General features: G+C 41.9%; 1 protein-coding gene across 6 annotated transcripts in view; it reads right to left on the bottom strand.

Moving 5' to 3' along the window:
• Window positions 1-18,042, bottom strand: part of LOC311227026 (E3 ubiquitin-protein ligase RNF31) — a 155,680-nt gene that overhangs the window by 83,080 nt on the left and 54,558 nt on the right. For 5 of the 6 annotated variants that reach the window (XM_084312528.1, XM_084312530.1, XM_084312533.1 and 2 more), the window contains 3 exons: window positions 8,356-8,447; window positions 6,647-6,835; window positions 2,540-2,710 (listed from right to left, as the gene is read on the bottom strand). In XM_084312528.1, the coding sequence (XP_084168654.1) occupies window positions 2,540-2,710; window positions 6,647-6,835; window positions 8,356-8,447 (452 nt within the window). The remainder of the gene's footprint in view (window positions 1-2,539; window positions 2,711-6,646; window positions 6,836-8,355; window positions 8,448-18,042) is intronic. The other variant, XM_084312529.1, reaches the window with a different exon arrangement.

Genomic DNA, 18,042 nt, shown 5'->3' with positions numbered 1-18,042 from the left:
TGTCACATTTGATTTATATGGGCGGCTGGGTGGCGCAGCGGACTAAGCGCTCCACCGCAGGAGACACTGGTATCGAATCCGGCTGGCAGCGGTGCCTCCGGCTTGGCCGGCCGTCATACTGACACAATTGGCAGTGTCAGCGGGAGGGAAGCCGGTGGGTGGTAATCTGGTCGTTGTAAACAGCGACTCCTACAGGTCGGTCAGGGCGCCTGCACAGCGAGGGAGGGAAATGGTGAAGGTAGTGTGACCTCCCACGCATTACACTTCACCAATGAGAGTCTGCGCTGTCAGGTGAAAAGAGGCTGCTGGCTGTCTCCTATGTATCGGAGGAAGCATGTGATAAGACTTCAGGGCTCGGGGAGCTCCAGTAGCTCACCATGTACCTCGACGCGAAAGCGTCGGGGAATACCGTGCTGCGTCACGGATCTGGTTGACTCAGAGTTCGATTCCCGGACCCGCCGTCATTTGCCGAATGTCTTCCCCTGTTCTCCCTCCCGTTTCACCCTGCATCTGTCGGTCATGCTTGACCAGAAAAAGCGATAAACGCTAAAAAATGAAGTTTAAAAATAAAAAATACTTCAGGGCTCCCTAGACCGACCAGTGGGAGGCACATGCGCACAACGACCAGGAAGGGGAGGGGGGAATTGGCATAACGACTAAATTGGGATGGGAGGGAAAACACAGAAAAACAGGAGGAGAAAAAGTGTATAAAAACATTTGATTTATACAACTTTTTTTCTGCTTTGACTTGAGCATAGGAAGCCAGCTTGAAACTCAAGGTGATGCAGTTGGACTGGGCCTGGATTACTGACTACCTCACCAAGTTGCTCACCGCAACATTGGAGGAGGTTTTGCCCTGAGTGGGAGGTTTGAAGGGTCAAAGTGGGTATCAAACAGGAGGGAAGGCTGTCAAGTTTTAAACTGTGGATACCAAACAGAGAAGGTAAAGACACCTTTGAACTGTTGAACAAATTGATTGCACTGTAAAAAAAAATTAAAAGAAGATTTTATCCATTCTATTCTACTATTTTATTGCACTGCACTATTTCACCATACTCTTTTTATTATTGTCTATTTAAAACTGAATCAAACCATAAACAAGGTGGCCTGTTGGGATGTTAGATCCTAATGTGAAAAACTGTGATTTTATATGTCTGCACTATTATTATTTTATTATTATTATATTATTATTAACACCTAGGCATTATCCAACTAACACCTCTCCCGAAGGCTAACCGGTCATGTCCGCTGCCATTCATTGTGCTAAGCTAGGCTAACATGCAGCCAGATAGCTTTCTTTTTTTTAAAAACTTTGGCCATTCCCCTGGCTCTTTTATGTGTTTATCACATTTATTCTGGTCAAGGATGACCGACAGAAACAGGCTGAAAGGGTTCAGATGGGGGGGAAGACACTCTGGGAAAGGCACGGCTGCAGTCCGGGATTCGAACTCGCTAAACCCCAGATCCGTGACGAGCACGGTTGTCCACGGCGCCGAAATAGCGCTCGCGGTACGTGGTGAGCTACTGGAGCTCCCCGGCCAGATAGCTTTCTACTGAACGCACAGAGAGGAAACTGGTGTATATCTTCTTATCTCTCTCTGGAGAAGACGATACGCTAATTTCCCAAAATGTTGCCGTGTTCTTTTAAGATAGAATCAATAATAGAATCAATAATGCAATAATGCTAGAATCAATAATGCTATCAAACAGCAACCACTAGGTAAAGGAGCCCCTGCTTGCACAGACCTCAAGCTCTGCCAAGAGAGCGCTGGTGAATTTCACAGTATAATAAGCTCCATGGGAAATTATTCATAATTTTTATGAATTCTTTTCACATGTGTACGATTATAACTGTTTGTTGGTTTCCTTAAACATATATATACGTGAATGAAGAAAAATAAGTTTAAAAATAAAAATAAAAGATATTATTATTATAATTTTTTTTACGTTTTTTTCCCCTTTTCGAGTAATACACGATCACTCGAGTATAGCATGCGATCAATCGATCTGGATTCTTCTTTAAAATGCCCATCCCTAGTTCAGTGTTAGACTAAGACTCCCAAGATGCAACACTGAACGGCACAGGAAGTCCTTCATTCTGACAGCCATCGGACTATATAACGCATCACTGAGCACTGAGTGACGGTACAAACTCTGGCATAATCTTCCTGGACTTTTACTTTTTTAAATCGACATTTTACAATTTTACACTTATTACTGTACATTTTACTGTATATTTTTGGCTGTATATTTTAGAATGTATATACATATTATCTCAGAATGTATATCCCTGACTGTATTTTATTTGTGATTTTTGACTACCTAAATGTTTACTATGAGCGATTTCCCTCAGGATCAATAAAGTACTTCTATTCTATTCTATAATAAGTTAATAAAGTCCAACCTACACACCAGACCAGAATTTGCCAGAGGTCGGGGTTTCATGGCATTAAAGATACTATCTTTAAAGTTAGTTTTAGCACTTGAGAGAGTGGTTTGACAGAGACATGTCTTCCAGTTCCCAACAGAAGTGTCTGACCTGAGTGTCCAGCAGACTGAAGTAGTCCATGGACTCCTGGCCTCTCACATCTGGCCAGCTGCAGAGTGGACACACCAGGTGCTCAATGCTCTTCTCCTTTATGACAGCAGAGAAGTAGGCCTTGAAGCAGCTCTCGCAGAAGGCACAGGAACAATGGGTCATGGTTACGATCTGTGGAAGAGAGAGGAAGAAGTAGGCCTTGAAGCTAGGGATGCCCCGATCAATCGGCCAGCAATCGGTATCGGCCGATATTCAGTATAAATATGAGATTGGGGAATTCCGATTCGCCGATTGCGAAAACCGGCCGATGACGCGAAAAACATGAGCCAATTCTCAGCGGAGTTGGTGTCATTGTTGCATGTTAACTAACCTAAAACATGTCGGCGGTATGGAACTATTACAAAGTGTCTGAGAGAGATGCAACAAATGCCATCTGCAATGTATGCCATGATAAAATACCTTGTGGGGGAAGCAATGTAAAAAGTTTCAACACAACAAATTTAATAAGACACTTGAAGTCCCATCACCCAGAGGAGCATGGAGAGTTCATTAAGTTTACAGCGGAGAGTAAAAAGAAAAACGCCAACCACTTTAGAGAGCACCCGTGCATATAACCGTGATAGTCAGAAGGCTAAGGCATTACAATTTACTCAAGCCTAGTAACAGACACACTATTTCTGACACTGATCCATATATGTCCCTAGATTCAGATACCAAGAACATGCAAATGGACCATTTAATTTTTTTTATGTTTATTCTACGTCCTTATGGAATGAGTGACGCATAAAAAAAAAGTTAAAAAAAAAGCGTTTTTTTTTTTTTTTTTGGGTGGAAGAGCCGCACATTGACGGGCAAAGAGCCACATGCATGCGGCTCGCGAGCCACGGGTTGGCCACCCCTGGTCTATTGTAACTATATTTATTGTAATGCAAATATAACAGAGGGCATACATACCCTCATCTGCACCTTGACTTATTTACACTGCCTACTTTTTTTTTGTTTTTTTTTTTTTTTTTTTTTTTTAAATAACCCATTTCCATTCAAGGGACCCCATTGAAAACGGCCACGCCATTTTTCTCCCTCGCTAGAATTGAACCTAACTTTGGAGCATAATTCATCCCCCTTCCTGACAAGATCCAGTAGCATGACTTGGTACCAATGGATTCCTTAGGTCCTCTAGTTTCATATGATACCAGTGTCTTCACTCCATCTTTAGCGCTACAGCCTCTGAAAGATGGTCGGCAGAGATGGCTGACGCTTCCGTGGGTCTCTGAGGGTTAAGAGGGCGGTAGTAACACGTTGGTCTCTGAGGGTTAAGAGGGCGGTAGTAACCTAATGCACGTTCTCGTAAATTAACGCTACGAGTCCGATAAATGCAACAAAGTGCATCAACAGTGGGGGCAGTGTGGATGTGACAGGCTAAACGCTAAACTTTGACATCGAAGGGTGAAACAATTATAATAATAAACTACCTTTTTCTGTCGTGATCTCAACATAACCTCCTTGAGTGTTTTATGTTTACGTTGCAAATCTGGATAATACACAAGGAAGATATTATTCTTCTGTATAATTGTGTCGGCCGGGGAGGATTCGGCCCTGATCTGCCTCGTGTATAGACATTTCAAGCCTCCAGGTACACGCATGCAAGTATACAACAACGTATGAAGTATATCACGTAGGGCTGGGCGATTAATCGATATTATCGATTAATTCGAATGAATGATTTAGGACGATTTTGAAAAATGTAAATCGATTAAACAAATATATACCGGTATATATATTTAAGAGTCACCTTTTATTTTACAAAGAGTGATGTTTGGAGAAAGTTCGATTTACACTTTATTAATCCCAATAGGGAAATTCATTCTTGTTTGATGATCAAGAGGCACCCTTTATTTGTTTTAAGTGAAGTATGGTGAAAAAGCTAGTTATTGCACTATTAATATAATAGGGTTATTCATCTTTGTTTGATCAAGAGTAACCTTTTATTATATATATATATATATATATATATATATATATATATATATATATATATATATATATATATATATATATATATATATATATATAATAATTTTTTTTAAGTGAAGATTGGTGAAAGTTAGGTTTTCACTTCAATCCCAATGGGGACATTCATCTTGGTTTGATACTTTTTTTGTGTCAAATAAAAACAACGTTTTTTTTAGCTCTCAAGAGAAAAAAGTCGATTAAAATTGTAAATCGGATTTTTTTTTTTAATCATCAGGGATTTTATTTTTATGCCATATCGCCCAGCCCTAATTATCACGCCATACGTACCTTATGCATACTGCACCTATGTATACTGTATACCGGTACTTACTTAATCATAGCATATATTTAGATTATAGGGTCTATTGCAGGGGTGGCCAACCAGTCAGAGACTAAGAGCCACAAAAATTACTGTGGTACCACAAAGAGCCACACCATATACCAGCGTTTCTCAACCCTGTGAGACCCACGGTTGCAAAATTACAAGGGATGCTCGATATTGGCTGTTTTACCGATACAGATATACCGATATTGTCCATCTCTTAATTTCCGATACCGATATCAACCGATACCGATATATGCAGGGTCCCCCCCCCCCAAAAAAGAATGTTTATTTAAACAAATTTAAGCACATGTATAGTCAATTGGTCCTGTTGTTCAGCCTCACAATGCTATTTGATAGTAAATGTGTTTATATGTCCCACCCTCTGGCATCTGAAGTTGCTAATGTCTTTTTAATTTGGGCCTCACAGGGTTAACCTCTTAAGCCCGAGATATACAGTAAAAGTGTATATTTTCAGCATTACGATTGTTTACCAATTAGTTTTAACTGTTATTAGTGAAATATATGATTATAGAAATCTCAGGGCATTGAGTCGGGAACCGACGCATATTGACAGGAGGAAGTGGCACAGCCAAAAGTGAGTGTAGTCTTTTGAATTTCGAATTTCGAAAAACTACCCTAGCCAGCTCACACCAGCCCCTGTCAATCATCTGACTTCCTGATTTACTTTTTTATTTCTCTTATTTTTTGGGATTATCTCCCACAAACCTGAACGTTATTGCCATAAAACAGAACGCAGTTAGTTTCTCTACCTTTCTGTGAACGTCTTGCAAAAAACGGTGTTGCAATACGATGAAAAATGGTGGAGAAATTTACATTATAAAAAAGATGGCAGAATTCAGTACTGTATCTACAAAACCTTCTGTTTAATCATCTTCCCTTTATTCATTTGCTTAGATTTTTCAGGTCTGGTCAATTTTAGCATGGTGTTATTCACAGTCAAAGATAATATATATATTTTTAAATATAATTGATATTCTCCTTTGGTTCATTACAATTTACTCAAGCCTAGTAACAGACACTATTTCTGACACTGATCCATATATGTCCCTAGATTCAGATACCAAGAACATGCAAATGGACCATTTAATTTTTTTTATGTTTATTCTACGTCCTTATGGAATGAGTGACACATCAAAAAAAAAGTAAAAAAAAAAAAGGTACTTTTCTTTTTTTTCCCTCTTTATGGATGGAAGAGCCGCACATTGACGGGCAAAGAGCCGCATGCGGCTCGCGAGCCATGGGTTGGCCACCCCTGGTCTATTGTAACTATATTTATTGTAATGAAAATACATACCCTCATCTGCACCTTGACTTATTTACACTGCTTACTTGCTCATATGCGCATATTCAAGAGTTAATTATATTGTTATATAGTTTACACTGCCTATTTTTTATTTATATTTTTTACTTCCCCACTGTACTATAATTTTATGACCTGTATCATGTCTTCTACTATTACCATGTACCTGTACCTCCCCCCCTCCCATGCTGCAATGTGCCTGAATTTCCCCAAGGGGATTAATAAAGGAATATCTTATCTTATCTTAAAAGCAAGTATAATGAGACCCTAATTATTTTGTAGTAGGGCTGGGGTGGTATATCGAATAATGAAGTATGTCGTCATGGATCCATGCAAAGGTATGAATTTTTACAAGACCATCATCCATGACGTGTATATTTTGGCCATGTCGCACAGCCCTATTTTGTAGTATAAAAAACATGTGTAAAAGGGTTCCTTTAGTGCCAACCCTGCTGAAGGACACCTGCTCCTGGCAGATGGGACAGACGTGAGACAGGTACTTGAGGGCCGAGGGGAGGTCCCTGCTCGACTGGACCGCCTCTAAGACATCCGCGGGGTTGAAGCTCCGCCCCTCCAGAGACAGCAGGGTGCAGAACATGGCCGCCTTGTCAGGGTGGATACCGGCTGGGACCAGGATCTAACGGGACATACAGAGGGACATACAACAATAATAATTAGGGTTGACAATTGTTTTGCAATTGAGCACAGGAGAAAAGCTGTAGTACAAATAGATAACCACGGAGCTTCGCAGAGGCATGTCTGTCAATTTAGATATGCATAACTGATATGCATTTGTTTTTTGGGTAATGTTACTTGCATGTGACAATGTGATAAATGTGGGGGCGACAGTGGCTCGGGAGGTAGAGCAGGTGTCTGCTAATCCAGAGGTTCCCAGTTCGATTCCCGCTCCTCCCGGGCAGCGTGTTGAAGTGTCCTTGAGCAAGACACTTAATCCCTAATTGCTCCCGATGAGCTGGTTGGCACCCTGCATGGTTGACGGTAAGGACATTTCCCATAATGTTGGCATGTTCCTTTCATATTGGTTATCGATATCGGCCAACATTTTCATATTGCTGCATCCCTACTGACACTTGGTACATCTGCCAGTCAAGTTATTACACAAAACAATGGGACACCTTTTAGCTACACCTTGTAGAACAGTTGTCTTGTATAAAGTATTCATCGTCTGCCTATACCGTCATCAAACCATATGGTCATATGGTTGAAACGCATCTTTACGTCTCAAGTGTCAGGGTTAATTTCCCTTGAAGATGTGCTACATTTCATTAAACCATTGTGTTATTATTCTCTCTTCTTTATTTAGCCAGGGAGGATTCGTTGATCACATGGGTTTCTCAGTGATCAACACTATATTATATATAATATTCACAGCATTTTGAACAGTTACAGGTATGTGCATGTCTATAACTGCAATAGGGTTTCATTTAATTTAGTTTGTTTCAAAGTGGGCTTTTCCTAAATGTGGTGGGGTGGGTTTTCTGTAGATACGGGAGAGTGAAACTATCAAACACTAATAATAATAATAACTTGGATTTATATAGCGCCTTTCAAGAAAGCCAAGGACACTTTACAGGGCAACAAAAAAGACACAATAATAACAACATTAAAGGACAAGGAGGCCGTACTCTGTTCGATTCCCCTTCCTCCCGGGCAGCGTGTCGAAGTGTCCTTGAGCAAGACACTTAACCCCTATATGCTCCTGATGAGCAGGTTGGCACCTTGCATGGTTGCCTCCACCGTCAGTGTTTTAATGTGCGAGTGAATGGGTCAAATGTGAGGAACAAATTGTAAAGCACTTTGGATAAAAGCGTGATATAAATGCGCCATTTACCATTTTTACCATCCTGTATATGAAAGGTGCTATAGAAATAAAGATCATTATTATAGCATGCGTTCCATGGAAGAATGCCAGATGCAGCTATAAGACTTATTTTCTTTTTTACCCATCTTCTGTCCTAGCCTTTGTGAATGACAGTTCAAACCACCCACCAACTAACCGACCATGAAGAAGTGCACATCTCTACCACCTTCAGAACATCCAATATCAACCCTGAAGGAATGGTTGATACTGCACAGATACAAATTCACGTTTTGATCCTTTGTTGTCCATGTACTGTGGGCACCATCATGCCGTACCTGAGCTCGGTGTAGTTTCCTCACGTCCAGTGCTCTTAGTTGCTCATTCAAGGTCTTGTCTGCTTCTCTCGGATGGCGCACATGCTCCGTTCCTGAAATGTACAAGAAGAAAGTAACTAAGTACTTTAATCTCCAGTTTTTCCCATTATGGGGAACCCACACAACGGCAATATAATTAATAATTATATAATATATATAATAATTCCAAGGAAATAAATGCTACTTGTTGTGAAGGGCCAGATTAAACTGAATATATATATATGTATCGTTTGATATACCTTGTATATTATTTGTATATATACACGGAATATCCCTTTACCTGCGTACAAACCAGAGTAATATTCGCTCTCCTATTGGACAGCGACCCCAGGCGCCAACGACCAAGCCCCCAACGGCAAGTTCAAAGGCAACTCCGGGCATGTCGGTACATGCCCAGAGTCTGCGTAGTAATACGAGACAAGAACTGAGGTTGGGACTAGATATTCACCTTACGTATAAATACGGCGCAGGTGTAAACAGCAGTAGTTCAAGTTCAACGTCCAAGCCTTCACCACGAGTCAACGTGCAGTGAAGTGAGCAACCTTGCATCTAAATAGAGCATTGAGAACCGCGTGCGAATAGAATGTTAAAGTGTCAGAGTTTAACGCAGTAACGTTGAGTTCGACTTAATCTAATGTGAAGTAATAGTCGATCATTTATTGTATATCGTGCGGCTACAGTTCTTCAGTGACCAGCATTACCATCGGTTCGTCGTGTATTTAGCTAGTGCACTTATCCAGGCTGTGCGGCCTAAATCCGTGCCCACACCCGAGGAGTCCTAGGCGAGAACCGTTGGATATGTACACCGGAGAATCTACACCGGCGATTGCAGAACCATTTCTGGTTGGATTATATTGCTTTGGGACCGTGACCACCGGAGAAGAGCACCGTTGATTCCACTGTCGTTTGGGATTTAACCTCGTGAGGATCACCACTCGGGCCCGCCTCTTGGAAGGGGCTGGCTAGCTGTCGTCAATGCTATCGAGCATCTTGGATTACAACTATTGCTTTGTCTGCTGATCAAGGGAGTACATGCACCGGCTCCTGTATTTGGAGCCTCTTTATTCCTCGTTGACCCAGACTGGGTACCCGAACATTCCTCTACCCCTCCCGGCCTTACACCCCGGAGGGAACCCAGTGTCTCCAGTTGGTACCGGTGTGGCCCATATAATTGCTATACCACAGGTGGCGTCAGCTTAGACCCATCATAGTATTCCTACTATTCTCATTGACTTATGCTCTTGACTGACTTTACGTATGTTCTTCGCCATACAAGCGCGAGCCTAATTCTCAATCTGTAACCTAACGTTGCTTAATAATAATAAATAACCCTCCAATATAATTTATGTGTCAATGCCGTATTCTTGTGTGGGTGTTCACCATATATATTCATGTACTGTATGGCCAGTAATTAAAGTACATAACTAGTAGTGGTTTAATATATCACAATCTTTAATACAGTCAGGGTTTTGTAACCCCTCAGTTACACTACTTTTTTACTCCTCCACTAGATACAAACCTGGTAGTTACTAGTTACTTTGGAGAAAAAGGTTGCACAAATCATGTTTAAATCAAAGTTCAAACCAACCAACTTTAACAAGGAAGTAATCCTTGAATATTATTGAATATAATCCTTGGAATATTATTATAATAAGAATTATTATAAATATAAGAATATTAAAAAACTTACTTTTACTTTAGATACTGTGAAGTGTCACAGCCAACTAGTGACACTGGTTGATTATGACATCCTGTTCTCTCTGTCAATTGTGGGATGTAAAAGGTTTAAGCATATGTTTATGGTATAAAATCCAAGCCTGCTTGCCTCAACGACTACCGCCCTGTAGCTCTCACCTCCATAGCCATGAAGTGCTTCGAGAAGCTAGTAAAGGGCTACATCTGCTCCTCCCTCCCCATCAACATGGACCCCCTGCAATTTGCATACCGCCCCAACAGGTCCACGGAGGACGCCATATCCCATGTGCTGCACACAGCAGCATCACACCTGGACAAGAGGCAGGGGAACTATGTGAGAATGCTATTCATCGACTACAGCTCGGCATTCAATACCATAGTCCCCCCCATACTCATAGCCAAGCTCAGGGACCTGGGCTTGGGCTATGACCTCTGCCAGTGGGTCTTGGACTTCCTGACTGGCAGACCCCAGGTGGTGAGAGCAGGCAACTGCACCTCCTCATCCATCACCCTCAACATAGGGGCCCCCCAGGGCTGTGTTCTGAGTCCCCTCCTCTACTCCCTGTACACACACGACTGTGTGGCTCAGCGGAGTAGCAATACAATCGTCAAATTTGCTGACGACACAGTGGTGGTGGGCCTGATCTCTGCCAACGACGAGAGGGCCTACCTGGAAGAGGTCAAGGTCCTGGCGGGATGGTGCCAGGAAAACAGCCTCTCCCTGAACGTCAGCAAAACAAAGGAGATGATTGTGGACTTCAGGAGGTCGGGGGTCAAGGACTACAGCCCCCTCAGCATCGACGGGGCACCGGTTGAGAGAGTCAACAGCTTTAAGTACCTCGGAGCCTACATATCCGAGGACTTGACATGGACCACACACATTAACAGTGTTGTGAAGAAGGCACGACAACGCCTCTACTTCCTCAGGCGCCTAAGGAAGTTCCAAGTCAGCCAGAAGATCCTTAAGAACTTCTACTCATGTACAATAGAGAGCATCTTGACCGGCAACATCACCTCCTGGTTTGGGAATAGCACTGCACAAGACCAAAGCACACTACAAAGAGTGACACGTTCAGCCGAACGCACAATTGGAGGGGGGCTCCCCACCCTCCAGAACATTTACTACAAGCGTTGCAAGGGCAAGGCTAAGAGAATCATTAAAGACTCCAGTCACCCGAACAACTGCCTCTTTGAACTGCTGCGGTCAGGCAAGCGATACAGGAGTCTCAAGGCGAGCACAGAAAGACTCAGAAGAAGCTTCTATCCCCAGGCCATCAGGCTGCTAAACGAACAATGAATGAACACTACACAACAACAACCACCAAACGCACATAGCACACACATCCACACGCACACACTCACTTTAAACAAACACACTGTAGCACCCACTCCACACACTTATAGCACACACCCACTTTAAACAAACACACTGTAGCACCCACTCCCCACACTTTATATTTATGGATGAAGGATTGCACTACAACTCGTACACCTTACTGTAAATTGTACCTAAAATTGTACCTCATCCCATTTCTGCTTTGCACTAGATAGTACTGTACATTAGTACACTGCATAGTATTGTGTATTGTATATTATATGGTAACTCAGAACATTGTACATATGTCTATACCGAACACTGTGACCTCATTTTCTTCTTCTAAATTCATGCTATATTATGTTATTATGTTATTTGATACTATCTTGTCTAGCACAGTCTCTGGAGCGTAACAGTAAGAAGCATTTTGTATGAAAGTATTCTGTACTTCTGTATGACAACTATTAAAGAACTTGAACTTGAACTATCTGTTTTAAATCTAGGCATATGTTACTGTATGTGTCTATATGTGAAGTGTATTCATATATATATATGTGTATATGTATATATATGCATATACACTTTGCACGAGAACCTAGGTCTGGGCTGGTCTGCACAAGTCAGAATGAAAAGAGCAAGGGGGCCTCTGTGCTCACAGTTCAGTGAAGACAAGAATGTGACCTTGCAGCAGGGGAGCCTGCAAAATGAACCCTTGCCTGTCTTGTCAGAAGAGAGAGACATCCTAACACTTTAAAAACTACATGTGTGATGTGTAAACATATAACCAATGATTAGTACAGGTATATATATATCTATATATCTGTATATATATATATAAGCATATAGACTATCCATGCTAAAAAGGACCATGTACTATAGTACAGCCGTCTCCCTCGTCTGTTTCTCTTACTGCTAGAGTGGGAAGGAATGTGCCGAGAGGTGGTGACCTTGGGAGATGGCTCCGAGCACAGATGGAATCCTGGGTACTTTCCAGCGCAGAGAGACAAAGGGAGGTTACACCATATCGTACTCTGTTCCAGCAAAAACGTTACAATTACTTTTCAAGTTACGGCCCAGTGGAGTAAACGGGAGCCAATGGAAACTAGAAGAGGAGGCGGGTTCATTCTTATGTGTTATACGTTGATTGGCTAGTGAAATTACATCACTGTATTTAAACCAATGGCAAATAGATCTTGAGTTCTTTATAAGGGCTAACTCGCTGGATCTCAGACTGATTTTTCCGATTTTTGAGAGGTAGAGATGTTGAGATTTTGTGATTTTCAGATTCAAGCAGATTTTGCTTGCAGACACCAGGCGTGTTAGGCTATGCTATCTTAGAGATGAGATGTTTTGTTTTTATAATTCTTTTTAACTGAAATTGGACATTTCCAATACAGTCTTCTTTTTGTAACTTTCAAAATAAAAATGACTTTTTATAATTACTTCGTGGACTGCTTTCTGCCAGCAATGGGCCACGATCCTGGCCGTGCCCTGCAAATTCTTGGAGGTGACTATTTTACAGATTGAATCAATTGCTGGTTAATGCTTTTCAGCTAAAGTTATATATTATATATATATATATGCTATTGACGGTAGTAATACTATATATGGCAATGTTTGTTGTTTGCGGGTTCCGGTATCTCTGTGTCCGACGGACTCTGTCAAGTTTGTGGGAAATCGGTGTTCGAGTCACTGCAGGACTTGAGGACCAGTACCACAGATCGATGGATCTGTCGGATTGATAAGGGATACTGGGGCTTGCAAATAATGATTAAGTGTTAGTACGCTAATGTTACACTATTGGCAGTAGTAAAACTTATAAAACGGTGAAGTAATATCACCAAGCTTTCAAATGATTGTTAGTACGCTAATGTTACATTATAAACAGTAGTAATACTTATTAAAAGAGTAGTAATACAACCAAGCTTTCAAATGATCAGTATTACAGGCCTTTCCTCACAAATGAGGATAGCGGCGGTGATGGTGAAGTAATACAATCAAGCTTTCAAATGAGCAGTATTACAAGCCCTTTCGTAAAATGATGATAATGATGATAATAATATTATAGCTATTACAGACCATTCCTCACAAATGAGGACATTGGCGGTTACGGTGACGTAAGATCATCAGGCTTTCAGAGAAGCAGCATAACAGGCATTTCATAAAATGATGATAATGATAACAATGATAATAATGATATTATTGTTATTATAGGCAATAAGAGTTCTCCCAGACATACATTAGGTTTATTACAAACAAAGAAGAGGCTAACAACTCTTCTATGCTTACATTTCATATCAACTGGATATAACTAAACTAGTGACTATGAAGTAAGCTTGACAGAAATAGTAATTGACTCGAGAACTTGGAGTTTAGCACCTCGCTGGGGGATTTCGAGCGGCCACAGGCTTCTATCTCGAGTAGGTGATTGAGATAGATAGAGACACCTGTAGCATTTAACAGATACTTAAAGGTAGAATCTGTAATACCGCCAAACAGCAACCTTTTAGTTTACATTTCTTTGTTTTGGTTTGATGTGCGGTTGGATTTGGGTGGGTATAGGGGAGGTATTTATTCATGGCCACATGGCAATAGTAACCCCTCCCTGTACACCCATCATATACATTACATTTACATTTAGTCATTTAGCTGACGCTTTTATCCAAAGCGACTTACAAGTTCTGTACGACAAGACAGCAAGAAGGGTACAACTCTATCAGCTGAGTAACAATGTTTATCAAAGTGTTGCGTGTTACAGTGTAGGTTAGTTTATTAGGACAAGTGCATGACAGTAAGGTTAGTCACGTTTTTTTTCTTTTCTTTTTTTTCTTTTTTTTATCATTTCAGATATTCAATAGAGTTGTTCCGATACCGATACCAGTATCGGAAAAGCCGCCGATACTGGCTAAAATGCTGGTATCGGTATCGGCGAGTACCCTCTAATGCTGCGCTCCGATACCATATGACGTAATTTATCAACAACACTGTGGTCTGTTGAGTAAGCATTATAAAACAAACGTGTGCTTAATCGATTAAAGTGTCAATGCCATTTGTCATTTTAACAGCAGATACTTTCTTAAATGTCATCGTCCCGACAGAGCGGTGTTGACGGGGAGCTCATGGGTTCGCTTGGTGGCTGGTGTTATTAGCATTGAACAGCTAACCGAAAGCTAGCTTTAACATTACCTTGGCTAAAGTTGGGGCTATTCATATAATCCAGCAATAATGGCTGCAGACCTGCAAGCAAAGTACAGCAAGTTGGCAAAGGAGTATTCCAAGTTAAATCACAATGTCACCAGTAACGTTACAGTCTTCTATGGTCTTCCCATATACCGGTAGCTCATGCTAGCTAACGGTAACGTCGTCATTGCACAATTGCACGTCGCGTACACAATTAATGACATGTTGCGGACAGCCATATCGGCGACAATGTTTAGCTTTTAGTGCCAAATGATAAGAGTCTGAGGCGGAGTCTCAAAAGAGAATGTTGAATATTTATTGTGCAAAAATCACAACAGATCCGACTGCTACTGAACGGAGCCTTGTAGACAGACTGAGTAGGGTATATCTGCAGAGCCAGTGGGTAGCGAGTGCAGCAACGTATAATGTCCGTGTGGATCATTGGAGTAGGGTATATCTGCAGTGCTGAAGCCCCATACTCATTGATTAATGATACTAATACAAATCTATACAATCACCTGTTGTTGAATAAATACCATTACTTTCTAGTTATGACTAAAAAACAGTATATATAAAACAGTATTTGTTAAAAAAATATATATATATATATATATTTATAAAAAATTTATATAATATCGTTTTTATTTTTTTTTATGTATGCACTGGTATCGGATAAGTATCTGTATCGGCCGATACCCAAAGCTTAGGTATCGGAATCGGATCGGAAAGGAAAAAATGGTATCGGAACATCTCTAATATTCAATCCACAAATCAAACCAAAACAAAGCAATGTAAACAAAGTAGTGCAGTATCAAGTGGGGTACTTTTGCCTAGAGGTCACTGTTTTACTTAAAGTGACAATGTGTCTTTTTTGTATTAATTAATCAAGTTCTGTACCATGTACTGCACACATCAGTGGTTCCCAAACATTTTCATTCAGGCCCCACTTTGGTAGTTGGAAATATTTGCGAGCCCCACCTAACCTGGTCCCTGCCTAGATGTAGGCTATAATTATAATTATAATAATTTTAGGCTACAAACATGCCATTTCCTCTACTACTAACAAGACAAGATTAACATAACAAGACAGAATTATAGTAATTATATTTATAAACAAAAATATTTTATTTTAAAATAAACAAAAGCTTGCAAATGATCCTGTGCCACTGTGAAATAATTAGGCCTAATTCAAAATGTAGTTGTAGGCCTAGAGTAGGATAGGAGATTTTGCCTAATAATTTGCCTAATAAAACGTACAGTAGTCTTCTGAATGTGCTCTGTATAAAGAATAACACATTACAGTCAGTTCATATTTTTTTAATTTTTTAATTTTTGGCTATGACAACGGGTCCGGTCCCACCCAGACAAAGTTATTATTATATATATATTTTCTTATATAATCCTCTTTCTTTCTCCGCCTGATTTTTCTATTTTTCTCCCCATCCCAATTTAGTCATTATGCCAATTCCCCCCCATCCCCTACCTGGTTGTTGTGCGCATGTTCCTCCTACTGGTCGGTACAAGGGAACCCTGAAGTCCACCACATGCTTCCTCCGACACATGTGGAGATAGCCAGCGGCTCTCTTTTCACCTGGCAGCGAGGACTCTCATTGGTGAAGCGTGGGAGGTCACACTGAGCAGGCGCCCAGACCTGACCTGTAGGCAGGGTTTCCCATTAATGACCTAGACTGTGGCGGCCCGCCACAGTTGCCCACCCCCACACCTCTCAGCCCTTCAACTCGAGCAACCCCCTCCATCCCCCCAACTGCCCACGCCCCCTCATCTCTGGTTCAGCCTGTCTGCCCCCCGCGGCTTGAAGACCCGCTCCTCCCCCCCCCCCCCCCCAACACCTGAGATCCCCACAGTATGGCTCTCTGCAGACCAGGTGAGTACACAGCTGAGCAAGTTACACGCAGGCAAGGCTGCAGGTCCTGATGGGGTGAGCCCAAAGGTACTCAAAACCTGTGCCTCTCAGCTGTGTGATGTGCTCCAGTTCATATTCAATATGAGCCTGAGGCTGCAGAGAGTCCCGACACTGGAAAACCTCCTGTGTGGTCCCTGTCCCCAAGTGCCCGCGTCCCGGCACGTCCAAGGACTACAGGCCGGTGGCTCTAACCTCTCATATAATGAAGACCATGGAGAGGTTAGTCCTGGAGCAACTCCGCCCGGTGACCAAACCCCACCTAGACCCACTCCAGTTCGCCTACCAGCCCCGACTGGGGGTAGAGGATGCTGTCATCTACCTGCTGAACCGAGGCTACACTCACCTAGACAAGCCGGGGAGCACTGTGAGAGTCATGTTCTTTGACTTCTCCAGTGCTTTCGATACCATAAGGCCTGGGCTACTGGGTGAGAAGTTGGAGGCGATGCAAGTAGAGGCCCCCCTGGTGTCCTGGGTTGTGGACTATCTGACGGGAAGACCACAGTACGTGCGCCTACGGAGCTGTGTGTCAGACAGACTGGTCAGCAACACCGGGGCCCCGCAGGGGACAGTCCTCTCTCCCTTCCTCTTCACTGTCTACACCAACGACTTCCACTATCGGTCAGAGTCCTGCCACCTTCAGAAGTTTTCTGATGACTCTGCGATAGTGGGATGTATAAAGGACGGTGACGAGAGGGAAGACCAAGGAACTGGTTGTGGAGCTGGGGAGGAGGAGGAGTGCACCTGTGACTCCCGTTTCCATCAGGGGAGTTGATGTGGACATGGTTGAGGTGTACAAATACCTCGACAACAAACTGAACGGGTCAAAACATGCAGAAGCACTATACAAGAAGGGCCAGAGCCGACTCTACTTCCTCAGAAGGCTGAGATCCTTCAATGTCTGTACAAGGATGTTGAGGATGTTCTATGAGTCGGTGGTGGCGGGCGCCTTCTTGTACGCTGTGACCTGCTGGGGCAGCGGACTGAGAGCAGTGGACACAACCAGGCTGGATAAGCTGGTCAGGCGACTAGCGGCCTCCAGGCTCCACAACAGGGGGCAGCGACGGCTGCCAGACATTGATCTAGGACTTATAGGAACCCAAGGAGGACAATACACTACCTGAAGCATACTGCACCTTATGTGACACTGTGAATACTGTGAATATATATTTCATTTAGTTAGATTTAAATTTTAATTATATTGACCAAATTGTTTACACTGCTTCCCCCATGCTCAGTATATTCTTACTGTATTTATTTCTGTATATTTTATTTAATTTCATTTTATTCTATTTTACTCTACTCTTATCCTAGGCAACTTGATTTGTGTTATTATTCTAATTTGTGACCTGTCCTGTCTAAAGGTTTAAATGTTTAAATGTTGAGCGATTTGCAGTGTCAAATTTCCCACGGGATAATAAAAGTATTTCTATTCTATTCTATTCTATAATGAACAACAAAAAAAAGTTATAAAAAAAATTACAAAAAAATATTTACTATTTTTTTTTATATAAAGTTTGCCAATAGGGATGTATCA

The sequence above is a fragment of the Notolepis coatsorum genome, assembly GCF_963971535.1.
Source record: "Notolepis coatsorum genome assembly, chromosome: 4".
NCBI lineage: Eukaryota > Metazoa > Chordata > Actinopteri > Aulopiformes > Paralepididae > Notolepis > Notolepis coatsorum.
This window is presented reverse-complemented; position numbering and strand designations above follow the sequence as displayed.